At 42.8% G+C, this 13339-nt stretch overlaps 1 protein-coding gene across 3 annotated transcripts in view; it reads right to left on the reverse strand.

Annotated features, from left to right (window-relative positions):
- The window catches only part of LOC130682830 (serine/threonine-protein kinase TAO1-like), a 174271-nt gene extending 163717 nt beyond the window's left edge, over positions 1-10554 (reverse strand). For all 3 annotated transcript variants that reach the window (XM_057497776.1, XM_057497774.1, XM_057497775.1), the window contains exon 1: positions 10322-10554. In XM_057497776.1, the coding sequence (XP_057353759.1) occupies positions 10322-10369 (48 nt within the window). In that variant the 5' untranslated portion in view covers positions 10370-10554. The remainder of the gene's footprint in view (positions 1-10321) is intronic.
- Positions 10555-13339: the final 2785 nt, after the last annotated feature.

The following is a 13339-nucleotide window of genomic DNA, read 5'->3' on the forward strand; positions in this document are numbered from 1 at the left end:
ATGCGGGGATCTCTGGGCACCCTAACCCCTGGGCTGCAGGGAGCAGGGAGGCCCCTTACGGAGATAAATAGCCTCCCAGCAGCTCCTGCTCCAACGCGACTCCACCATTTTGGAGTAGCTGCCCGTACCAGGCCACGGCCACAGCAACAGTGGAGATTAACTCCATAGCAGCCGGGCAGGAAGCAGAAGCCCTGTCTGCGCACAGCTGCCCAGCACAAGCCACTAGAGGTCGCTGTTCTCCCAGGAGAGGAGGGCCACAAACCAACAAGAAGGGAAGTTCATCCAGCTGTCACTTGTCCCAGTTCTGCAGACTATTCCTATCACCATGAAAAGGCAAAGCTACAGGCAGACAAAGATCACAGAGACAACACCAGAGAAGGAGACAGACCTAACCAGTCTTCCTGACAAAGAATTCAAAATAAAAATCATAAACATGCTGACAGAGATGCATAGAAATACGCAAGAGAGATGGGATGAAGTCCGGAGGGAGATCACAGATGCCAGAAAGGAGATTGCAGAAATGAAACAAACTCTGGAAGGGTTTATAAGCAGAATGGATAGGATGCAAGAGGCCATTGATGGAATTGAAACCAGACAACAGGAACGCATAGAAGCTGACATAGAGAGAGACAAAAGGATCTCCAGGAATGAAACAATATTAAGAGAACTGTGTGACCAATCTAAAAGGAGCAATATCCGTATTATAGGGGTCCCAGAAGAAGAAGAGAGAGGCAAAGAGATGGAAAGTATCTTAGAAGAAATAATTGCTGAAAACTTCCCCACACTGGGGGAGGAAGTAATCAAACAGACCACGGAAATACACAGAACCCCCAACAGAAAGGATCCAAGAAGGGCAACACCAAGACACATAATAATTAAAATGGCAAAGATCAAGGACAAGGAAAGAGTGTTAAAGGCAGCTAGAGAGAAAAAGGTCACCTATAAAGGAAAACCCATCAGGCTAACATCAGACTTCTCGATACAAACCCTACAGGCCAGAAGAGAATGGCATGATATATTTAATGCAATGAAACAGAAGGACCTGGAACCAAGGATACTGTATCCAGCATGACTATCATTCAAATATGATGGTGGGATTAAACAATTCCCAGACAAACAAAAGCTGAGGGAATTTGCTTCCCACAAACCACCTCTACAGAACATCTTACAGGGACTGCTCTAGATGGGAGCACTCCTAGAAAGAGCACAGCACAAAACACCCAACATATGAAGAATGGAGGAGGAGGAATAAGAAGGGAGAAAAGAAAAGAATCACCAGACAGTGTATATAACAGCTCAATAAGTGAGCTAAGGTAGGCAGTAAGATACTAAAGAGGCTAACCTTGAACCTTTGGTAACCACGAATTTAAAGCCTGCAATGGCAATAAGTACATATCTTTCAATAGTCACCCTAAATGTTAATGGGCTGAATGCACCAATCAAAAGACACAGAGTAATAGAATGGATAAAAAAGCAAGACCCATCTATATGCTGCTTACAAGAAACTCACCTCAAACCCAAAGACATGTACAGACTAAAAGTCAAGGGATGGAAAACATATTTCAAGCAAACAACAGCGAGAAGAAAGCAGGGGTTGCAGTACTAATATCAGACAAAATAGACTTCAAAGCAAAGAAAGTAACAAGAGATAAAGAAGGACACTACATAATGATAAAGGGCTCAGTACAACAAGAAGATATAACCATTCTAAATATATATGCACCCAACACAGGAGCACCAGCACATGTGAAACAAATACTAACAGAACTAAAGGGGGAAATAGACTGCAATGCATTCACTTTAGGAGACTTCAACACACCACTCACCCCAAAGGATAGATCCACCAGGCAGAAAATAAGTAAGGACACGGAAGCACTGAACAACACAGTAGAGCAGATGGACCTAACAGACATCTATAGAACTCTACATCCAAAAGCAACAGCATATACATTCTTCTCAAGTGCACATGGAACATTCTCCAGAATAGACCACATACTAGGCCACAAAAAGAGCCTCAGAAAATTCCAAAAGATTGAAATCCTACCAACCAACTTTTCAGACCACAAAGGCATAAAACTAGAAATAAACTGTACAAAGAAAGCAAAGAGGCTCACAAACACATGGAGGCTTAACAACACGCTCCTAAATAATCAATGGATCAATGACCAAATTAAAATGGAGATCCAGCAATATATGGAAACAAATGACAACAACAACACTAAGCCCCAACCTCTGTGGGACACAGCAAAAGCAGTCTTAAGAGGAAAGTATATAGCAATCCAAGCATATTTAAAAAAGGAAGAACAATCCCAAATGAATGGTCTAATGTCAAAATTATCGAAATTGGAAAAAGAAGAACAAATGAGGCCTAAGGTCAGCAGAAGGAGGGACATAATAAAGATCAGAGAAGAAATAAATAAAGTTGTGAAGAATAAAACAATAGCAAAAATCAATGAAACCAAGAGCTGGTTCTTCGAGAAAATAAACAAAATAGATAAGCCTCTAGCCAGACTTATTAAGAAGAAAAGAGAGTCAACACAAATCAACAGTATCAGAAATGAGAAAGGAAAAATCACGACGGACCCCACAGAAATACAAAGAATTATTAGAGAATACTATGAAAACCTCTATGCTAACAAGCTGGGAAACCTAGGAGAAATGGACAACTTCCTAGAAAAATACAACCCTCCAAGACTGACCCAGAAAGAAACAGAAAATCTAAACAGACCAATTACCAGCAACGAAATTGAAGCAGTAATCAAAAAACTACTAAAGAACAAAACCCCCGGGCCAGATGGATTTACCTCGGAATTTTATCAGACATACAGGGAAGACATAATACCCATTCTCCTTAGAGTTTTCCAAAAAATAGAGGAGGAGGGGATACTCCCAAACTCATTCTATGAAGCTAACATCACCCTAATACCAAAACCAGGCAAAGTTCCCACCAAAAAAGAAAACTACAGACCAATATCCCTGATGAATGTAGATGCAAAAATACTCAACAAAATATTAGCAAACCGAATGCAAAAAGACATCAAAAGTATCATACACCATGACCAAGTGGGATTCATCCCAGGGATGCAAGGATGGTACAACATTCGAAAGTCCATCAACATCATCCACCACATCAACAAAAAGAAAGACAAAAACCACGTGAGCATCTCCATAGACGCTGAAAAAGCATTTGACAAAGTTCAACATCCATTCATGATAAAAACTCTCAGCAAAATGGGAATAGAGGGCAAGTACCTCAACATAATAAAGGCCATCTATGATAAACCCACAGCCAACATTATATTGAACAGCGAGAAGCTGAAAGCATTTCCTCTGAGATTGGGAACTAGACAGGGATGCCCACTCTCCCCACTGTTATTTAACATAGTACTGGAGGTCCTAGCCACGGCAATCAGACAAAACAAAAAAATACAAGGAATCCAGATTGGTAAAGAAGAGGTTAAACTGTCACTATTTGCAGATGACATGATACTGTACATAAAAAACCCTAAAGACTCCACCCCAAATCTACTAGAACTGATATCGGAATACAGCAAAGTTGCAGGATAAAAAATCAATACACAGAAATCTGTGGCTTTCCTATACACTAACAATGAACCAACAGAAAGAGAAATCAGGAAAACAACTCCATTCACAATTGCATCAAAAAAAATTAAATACCTAGGAATAAGCCTAACCAAAGAAGTGAAAAACCTATACCCTGAAAACTATAAGACACTTTTAAGAGAAATTAAAGAGGACACTAACAAATGGAAACTCATCCCATGCTCTTGGCTAGGAAGAATTAATATCTTCAAAATGGCCATCCTGCCCAAAGCAATACAGATTTGATGCAATCCCTATCAAATGACCAACAGCATTCTTCCACGAAGGGGAACAAATAGTTCAAAAATTCATATGGAAACACCAAAGACCCCAAATAGCCAAAGCAATCCCGAGAAGGAAGAATAAAGTGGGAGGGGGGATCTCGCTCCCCAACTTCAAGCTATACTACAAAGCCACAGTAATTAAGACAATTTGGCACTGGCACAAGAACAGAGCCACAGACCAATGGAACAGAATAGAGACTCCAAACATTAACCCAAACTTATATGGTCAATTAATATTTGATAAAGGAGCCATGGACATACAATGGGGAAATGACAGTCTCTTCAACAGATGGTGCTGGCAAAACTGGACAGCTACATGTAAGAGAATGAAACTGGATCACTGTCTAACCCCATACACAAAAGTAAATTTGAAATGGATCAAAGACCTGAATGTAAGTCATGAAACCATAAAACTCTAAGAAAAACACATAGGCAAAAATCTCTTGGACATAAACATGAGCGACTTCTTCATGAACATACCCCCCCCGGCAAGGGAAACAAAAGCAAAAATGAACAAGTGGAACTACATCAAGCTGAAAAGTTTCTGTACAGCAAAGGACACCATCAATAGAACAAAAAAGTACCCTACAGGACAGGAGAATATACTCATGAATGACAGATCTGATAAAGGCTTGACATCAAAAACATATAAAGAGCTCAGGCACCTCAACAAACAAAAAGCAAATAATCCAATTAAAAAATGGGCAGAGTTGCTGAACAGACAGTTCTCCAAAGAAGAAATTCAGATGGCCAACAGACACATGAAAAGATGCTCCACATCACTAGTTATCAGAGAAATGCAAATTAAAACCACAATGAGATATCAGCTCACACCAGTAAGGATCACCACCATCCAAAAGACAAACAACAACAAATGTTGTCAAGGCTGTGGAGAAAGGGGAACCCTCCTACACTGCTGGTGGGTATGTAAATTAGTTCAACCACTATGGAAAGCAGTATGGAGGTTCCTCAAAAAGCTCAAAATAGAAATACCATTTGACCCATGAATTCCACTTTTAGGAATTTACCCTAAGAATGCAGCAGCCCAGTTTGAAAAAGACAGATGCACCTCTATGTTTATTGCTGCACTATTTACAATAGCCAAGAAATGGAAGCAACCTAAATGTTCATCAGTAGATGACTGAATAAAGAAGATGTGGTACATACACACAATGGAATAATTCTCAGCCATAAGAAAAAAACAGATCCTACCATTTGCAGCAACATGGATGGAGCTAGAGGGTATTATGCTCAGTGAAATAAGCCAGGCGGAGAAAGACAAATACCAAATGATTTCACTCATATGGGTAGTATAAGAACAAAGAAAAACTGAAGGAACAGAACAGGAGCAGAATCACAGAACCCAAGAATGGACTAACAGTTACCAAAGGGAAAGGGACTGGGGAGAATAGGAGGGAAGGGAGGGATAAGGGCAGGGGAAAAGAAAGGGGGTATTACGATTAGCATGTATAATATGGAGGGGGCATTGGGAGGGCTGTGCAACACAGAGAACACAAGTAGTGATTCTACAACATCTTACTACGCTGATGGACAGTGACTGTAATGGGGTTTGTGGGGGCGCTTGGTGAAGGGGGGAATCTAGTAAACATAATGTTCTTCATGTAATTGTAGATTAATGTTAACAAAATAAAAAATAAAAAATAAAAATAAAGAAACTTGTTTGGAAAAGGACAGTATAATCTAAATAGCAACAGCTTCTAGTCAACGGGAGGAATCCAAAGAACAAACATTTAGCAGCATTTTCCCAACATTATACAGAGATCTGGTGGAAGGGGACTTGATCTTCACAAATCCTCTGGTGACAGGAACCGTTCCTTCATTAATTATGTGAGGAAAATGTGTTGAAGGCCTCCACTGTGTCAGACAGTGTACCAGGCACGAGGAACAGAGTGGAGAATAGAGTAGAGAGCTCACAGTCTAGTGAAGGGAGAGAGAAAACAGGCTTTTGAGCTAATAAATACACAAGATAGTTTCAGTTAGGGATAACCACTATGAAGGAAAAAAGTGATGAAGTGCCATGATGCCAGCTGGAGTGGTCACTTTAAACAAGCGAGTGCAGAAGGATTAGCTGACTTGCCACAGAGACCACAGTGACAGCGAGATGCCAGCCAGGAGAGGATGCTGGGAAGGGTCACGTTTGGGCAAATAGAGTGTGAGGTCCCTAAGGAAAGAATGAGCTCCTCCTGCTCAAGAACAGAGACCTCATGGGGAGGCAGGCTGGGGAAATGGACCAGAGGTGGTAAAGTTGCAGTCGCAGAGGCAGCCACCTTCCAGACCCCACCAGGCCTCATGGACCATGGGAGGGCAGTCGGTTTTATCTTCAGCACATGTTGAAGCCTTTGTACAGTGATGGTGGTGATGGTTGTCTGCTATTTGTTGCTGTTTTAAAGCAAGAGAGTGAGATGCTCTAATTTATATATATATATATATGATATATATATATATATATATATTTTGGCATCATTAATCTACAGTTACATGAAGAACATTATGTTTACTAGATTCCCCCCTTCACCAAGCGCCCCCACAAACCCCATTACAGTCACTGTCCATCAGCGTAGTAAGATGTTGTAGAATCACTACTTGTGTTCTCTGTGTTGCACAGCCCTCCCAATGCCCCCTCCATATTATACATGCTAATCGTAATACCCCCTTTCTTTTCCCCTGCCCTTATCCCTCCCTTCCCTCCTATTCTCCCCAGTCCCTTTCCCTTTGGTAACTGTTAGTCCATTCTTGGGTTCTGTGATTCTGCTCCTGTTCTGTTCCTTCAGTTTTTCTTTGTTCTTATACTACCCATATGAGTGAAATCATTTGGTATTTGTCTTTCTCCGCCTGGCTTATTTCACTGAGCATAATACCCTCTAGCTCCATCCATGTTGCTGCAAATGGTAGGATCTGTTTTTTTCTTATGGCTGAGAATTATTCCATTGTGTGTATGTACCACATCTTCTTTATTCAGTCATCTACTGATGGACATTTAGGTTGCTTCCATTTCTTGGCTATTGTAAATAGTGCAGCAATAAACATAGAGGTGCATCTGTCTTTTTCAAACTGGAGTGCTACATTCTTAGGGTAAATTCCTAGCAGTGGAATTCCTGGGTCAAATGGTATTTCTATTTTAAGCATTTTGAGGAACCTCCTACTGCTTTCCACAGTGGTTGAACTAATTTACATACATATACTAATTTATATTTTTAAAAGACCATCGTGGTTGCTCTGTGGAGAATATATGGCAAGAGGTGAAGAAAACAAGAAATAAATGCAGGGAATCTATGAGGTGTAGTGCCTAAGGCTTTTCCATGACCTGAAGTGTCACTACAGGCTACCCAGCTTTCTTCCTCCATGACGATGCTGAAGGGACTGTATGAACCAAGACGTGGAGACAGTCAAAGGCAGGAAGCCCCAGAGCAAGAATTGAGCCGTGTTTGCCCTGCATGACAGAACAGTGGGCCTGGAGGACAGGTCTTTGATGCACCTCAGCACCCAAAAAGCAAATAACCCAATTAACAAATGGGCAGAGTACATGAAGAGACAGTTCTCCAAAGAAGAAATTCAGATGGCCAACAGACACATGAAAAGATGCTCCACATCACTAATCATCAGGGAAATGCAAATTAGATCCACAATGAGATATGAGATATCACCTCACACCAGTTAGGATGACCAGCATGGAAAAGACTAAGAACAACAAATGATGGCGAGGATGCGGAGAAAGCGAAACCCTCCTACACTGCTGGTGGGAATGTAAGCTAGTTCAACCATAGTGGAAAGCAATATGGAGGTTCCTCAAAAAACTAAAAAGAGAAATACCATTTGACCCCAGAATCCCACTCCTTGGAATATATCCAAAGAATACAACTTCTCAAATTCAAAAAGACATATGCACCCCTATGTTTATCGCAGCACTTTTTACAATAGCCAAGATATGGACGCAACTTAAGTGTCCATCTGTAGATGAATGGATAAAGAAGATGTGGTACATATATACAATGGAATAATATTCAGCCATAAGAAAGAAACAAATCCTACCATTTGCAACAACCTGGACAGAGCTGGAGGACATTATGCTCAGTGAAATAAGCCAGGCGGAGAAAGACAAATGCCAAATGATTTCCCTCATTTGTGGAGTATGGCTGAGGGAACAAAATGGCAGCAGACTCAGAGACTCCAAGAATGAACTATTGTTTACCAAGGGGAGGGGTGTGGGAGGGCGGGTGGGGAGGGAGGGAGAAGGGGACTGAGGGGTATTATGCTTACTACACATGGTGTGGGGGACCATGGGGAGAACAGTGTAACACCAAAAAGGCACATAGTGGATCTCTGGCAACTTGCTGCACTGATGGACAGTGACTGCATTGGGATATGGGTGGGGACTTGATAATATGGGTGAATGTAGTAACCACATTGTTTTTTCATGAGAAACCTTCATAAGAGTGTATATCAATCCTACCTTAATAAAAAATAAAAATAAAAAAAAGATTCCCCAGCTAACACTCAACATGGTCCCGATCTAGGCTGGCATTCTACATGGCCCTCCCTCCCACCCAGCCCCAATTCTACCACTTTGTTTGCCTTCACCTCTCTTCTACTCCTGGTGCAGTGGAACATTTGGATGCTGTCATAGTCATACATTATTTGTAGGTATCATTTTCATTTTCATTCTTCTGTTCCCAACAAATCTACCAAAACAGATGGATACTGGCCCAGGAGCAAGAACTTGGCTTTAAACCTAGCTTTGCTATTGAGCTGTGTGGTCCTGCATATGTCATTTAATCTTTTCTGGCCCAAACTTTTTTACCTTGAAAAGGGGGACTATCAGTTATATTAATGACAGTTAACTTCGAGAAACTGATGAAAACTATGGGCCCATTTCTCAGATTAGAATCTGCACATACAAAACCTATAAACTTCAAGAGATTCACAAATTCCTTTCAAGCCCATCTATGAACATTTTAAGGCAGTGTTCCTTAAAATGTGTACAAGACCACCTCAAGTGCTTGTCCCAGACCCATCCCAAGAGGTTTTGATTTACCGTGTGTCTGGGATTTAGGCCCAATAATTCACATTTTTTTACAAAGTACTCTAGGTGATTCTGATGTAGGTGGCCCACGCCACACCATCATATGTAGAGAGACAAAATAGCAGGTAAGGGGAGGATTCTGCCATGATGTAAGGAAACAAAGTGTTTAAGGCATGCTTGCATCTCAAGTTAAAAACTTTTGGACTAGTTGCTCACTAAAATTCATTCTAGACCCTAAGTTCTGCCTCTTTCTTCATGGGCCTGTGTCACTGAGACAGGATAATAAATAAAAGCTGACTTTCAGGTCTTAAGTCTCAATGATTCCTAGTGCCATTAACACAAACAGAAAGACCTGAATTGTCCTATTTGAGTGGGGAAATTGGTATTAAAGGTATTTGTTTCAAAAGGGGAAGAAAAAGTTTGAGGGATATTTACAACTTGGTAATTAAATGTTTGTAAAATCCAAATCAAATCTCAAGTCTGTTCTAAAGAAAGGTAGGGCTAACCATGGGTCTCTAAGCTGAAACTCTTAAAGACACCACTCACAGCAACAGGTTCAAGGTGAATACAAAAAGTTTTCTTCTTGTACACAAAAAGTTTAGAAGTATTTGCAAAATAACAGTATTATGAAAATCACAGAGCAACAACTTGAACTAATAAATCCCGGGTTATTTACTGCTATTATGCAATTCTATTATCACAGAAGCAGAGAGGATGAACATGTTCTCTTAGGTTTTATTTGGCACCCACAACTTTCGTGGCACTTTGCAGAAAGCATTTTCCTTAATCTCTATGAGAGAAGTATCACTTTCACTGTATAAAGCGACACCCCCAAAGATTTACAATTAATTAAGTAACCTGGTATGAACAAATCTGGCCTCTTAACCTGATTTTTTTGTTGAGGATCTCCCCTCGCCCTTCTACCTATCATCTCCACCCCATACACCTGTGTCAACTTCCACACGCGTCCTCCAACTCCTTTCAACCATCCCAGAGATGGGATGCATTTCTCCAGTAGATCCACCAGTCCTGGATCCTCGCCTCGGTTTTCCCAGGCAGGAAAGGGCGGGAGGAGAGAACGGGGCGGATAAAGGAGGGGGTGAGCCTCGCCCCGGCCTGAAGCCCCACAGCGTCGCCCTTGGGTGGCTGCGGAGCAGAGCAGTGGAGCAGAAACCCGGCTCCCTCCTCACCCTTCCTCGGGGACTGCCTCCTTGGTACAATGTCGAAACCAGGTCGCGGCAAGGGCTTCTGGCCCGGCCCGCCCTGGGTTTCCGACAGCAAAAGGTAAAATTTTCTACAGCGGTCCTGCACCTGCAAGGTGCCCGCCGCAACCTGCAATCTGAGTGCCAGACGTAACTGTGGAAAACGAGAGGAAACGGCAGCAATATTTTACCTCATCCTGCTCGGGCCTGGCCGCTTCCGGCCTTTCCGCATCGCCCATCGCGCAGACTCCGCCAGAGCTACGGGCGCTGAGGAAACCGGGCGCAGCAGGCCACCTCCAACTGGGACAGTACCCAGGTGGCCTGGCGGTCCGCGGAGTCCGCCCCGCTACAGCGGCAGAGACCCCTCCTACTCTGGTCGGCCGGCTTTCCCGCGGGCTGATTGAGGGACTGCCGGGACCCCGCCCTGACCCCACCTCCCCCACCTCAGGGGCACGCCTATTCCGCCTGGCCCCGCCCACAACGCTGCGCCTGCCTCGCCTCCCGCCTGCAGCCTGAACGCCTCTCTGCCCTGGTTAACTCCGCCCACCCGATTGCGCCGGCCCCGCCTCCCCCGCCTCAGAGACCCGCCCATTCCGCCCCTCCGCGCCGGTCCCCGCCTCTCTCCCACCGTGTGTGGGACTCGCTCGCAGCTTGCTGGTCTCGCTTCCCCGCCTGCGACCTGAGAGACCGTGTCTGCGGCTTTCGGCCCCGTCCGCCTCGCCAGCCCCGGGCCCTCCTCGCCTGATACCGGAGGACCCGGACAGGCCCGGTCACCCCTCCAGGACGAGATTCCCCAGCTGGCCGTCTCCCCGCCTCGGGAGCACGGTCTGTCGCCCTAACTGGGCCTGTCCTGAGAGACTGCAGATGGCGGGAAGACCGCACACGGAATGAGAGAAGTCGCTGTTCGTGTGTGAGGCGGTGATGGAAAAAGCCGCACCGTTAAAATATTAATGAGGAAAAGCTGTCTTGTGCTGTATTTAAGCAACCCAAAAGAAGTGGTAGAGGGTAAAATGTGGGAATGGGTTAGGTGGGCTTGAGAGTGAGAAGGAAAGGGAAAAATGACCAAATTCAGGAAAATAATGTGAAAGTTCTGTGAAATTGTTTCAACAAACTAAGCATTTAGTAATATTTATTGAGCTCTTACAAAGTGTGGGGCTCTCTACTAAGCACCTTATATGAATCAATTCCTTTAATCTTAAGAACATCCCTGTGTGGTAGACATAGCCAATGTTCTTCGTCTTACGGATGAAGAAACTCAATCTCAGTATAAATAAGATTACTCAGCTAAAAAGTAATAGATTCCACAGTCTCCCTGCTGAATGAATGTTCTTTTCAGGGCCAAAAGCTGAAGAAATGGAGAGAGGAAATACTGTGTGATGGTTACTGATGGTCACAATAATTTGGTTGAACAACTAAAACCCATCTCTCAGGGGAACTATCTAAAGATAACTATAACAGAATGAAAAAAGTTTGGTTTAACAAACAAAAATGAGGTGAAAGATTTGTTTAAGCAGCTTGAAACTGAAATATGGAGGGAGGGAGCTCGTCATGCCTTGAACAACATGCACCTGTTTTGTGGGGCTGTGTAAAGAATGGTAAAGAAGGATGGGAAAAATAAGCTTTGAAAATGACTGAAAGCTCTTTCAAAAACCTGCCCTAGTCGGGGATGACAGTGATCCTTTCTTAGGTGACTACTAGGGGTCAGGGGCTGAGTAAAATTTTTTGCATTCATTAATTTTAAATAATAGTTAATTCCAGGAAGAAACAGCCTTAAGTTAGATATTTAATCATAGGCCACACGGCAAATGAACTAAGAGCAAGGTTTCTATCATTTAGAATTATCATATAATACGTCAACTATATGTCAGGCATCGTATTTTGTATTGAAGTTACAAAGACGGGCTTAGTGAAAAAGAACGTGGCTCCTGGAGCATATCAGCGTGGGAATGAATTCCAGCTCTGCCATTTATTAGCTGTTACCTTGGACAAGTTGCTTAGTCTCTCTGAGACTCAGTTTCCTCACCTGTAAAATGAGAATAATAATTCCTTCCTCATAAGATTGTTGTGTAGATTATTAATAATACTGTAAAGCACTTATTTGGGGGGCGGATTACAATGGTAGCTTCTAAGTATACTATGAATCAGGCCATTTTAGAGGCTATGGAATAGAAAGGCTCAGATCAAATTGAGTTGCTTGAATTGCACGGCTTATTAATTTAAAACATACATCAAAGGGAAAGTGATGGGTTAACCAACATTTAAGATAAGATATAAAGAGGGGAAAGAGTGGAAGCACCTTACTATCCAAATCATACTGTTGCTCAATTCATATATCCTGTCTTCTCTGCATTGGCCTTCCTGGGTGGAGGTATAGTTATGAAGACCAGAGTTGAGAATAAGCAAGGGGTCTCAGCAGATAAAAGAAGAGCCAGCACACTTGCTCTTATAGTGAGATGCAGGAGCAAGTAGGCCTGGTCATGGGTGTAACTTGCCACAGATTAGCCTGCTGAGCAGCTGTGAGTTTTATCTGTTTCTTGGGAAGAGCCTATGTGGGGCCAGAATGGATGTCACCAACTGGTGGCTGATTTAGGAATAACATTAGTTGTCAGACCACAAGTGACACGATCCTTTCTTGTGAATATTTAAAATTTACTTGATCCTTCCAGCCTTTTCTATCTGTGATGCTCTCATTTGTTCCAGTATTTTTATCTATGTTCAACATAGATGTGTTTCATTTATTCTGTCTTTAACATGCCTTACAGGTTAGTAACTTGTTTACTATTTATACTTACATTTTATGAATCTTATGTCTGACAAGCTTTTTGCTCCCATACTTAGTTTCTTTCAATTGTTAACAGCAGAATTGAAAAATCTTAACTAGTGTAGCAAAACACTGTACAGTGCTTCTAACAGTGCCTGGTGTATAGTAGGCAGCAAGTATTAGTTTCCCTCAAGATTGTTAGTTACTAGGGAGAACAAATGCAAAACATTAAATGTGTAACTGAGGGGGGGCGGAAGATGGCGGCGTGAGTAGAGCAGCGGAAATCTCCTCCCAAAACAACATATATCTAGGAAAATATAACAAAGACAACCCTTCCTAGAATAAAGACCAGAGGACACAGGACAATATCCAGACCACATCCACACCTGAGAGAACCCAGCGCCTCGCGAAGGGGGTAAGATACAAGCCCCGGCCCCGCGGGAGCCGA

This window comes from Manis pentadactyla, chromosome 3 (assembly GCF_030020395.1).
Source record: "Manis pentadactyla isolate mManPen7 chromosome 3, mManPen7.hap1, whole genome shotgun sequence".
In the NCBI taxonomy this organism is placed as follows: domain Eukaryota; kingdom Metazoa; phylum Chordata; class Mammalia; order Pholidota; family Manidae; genus Manis; species Manis pentadactyla.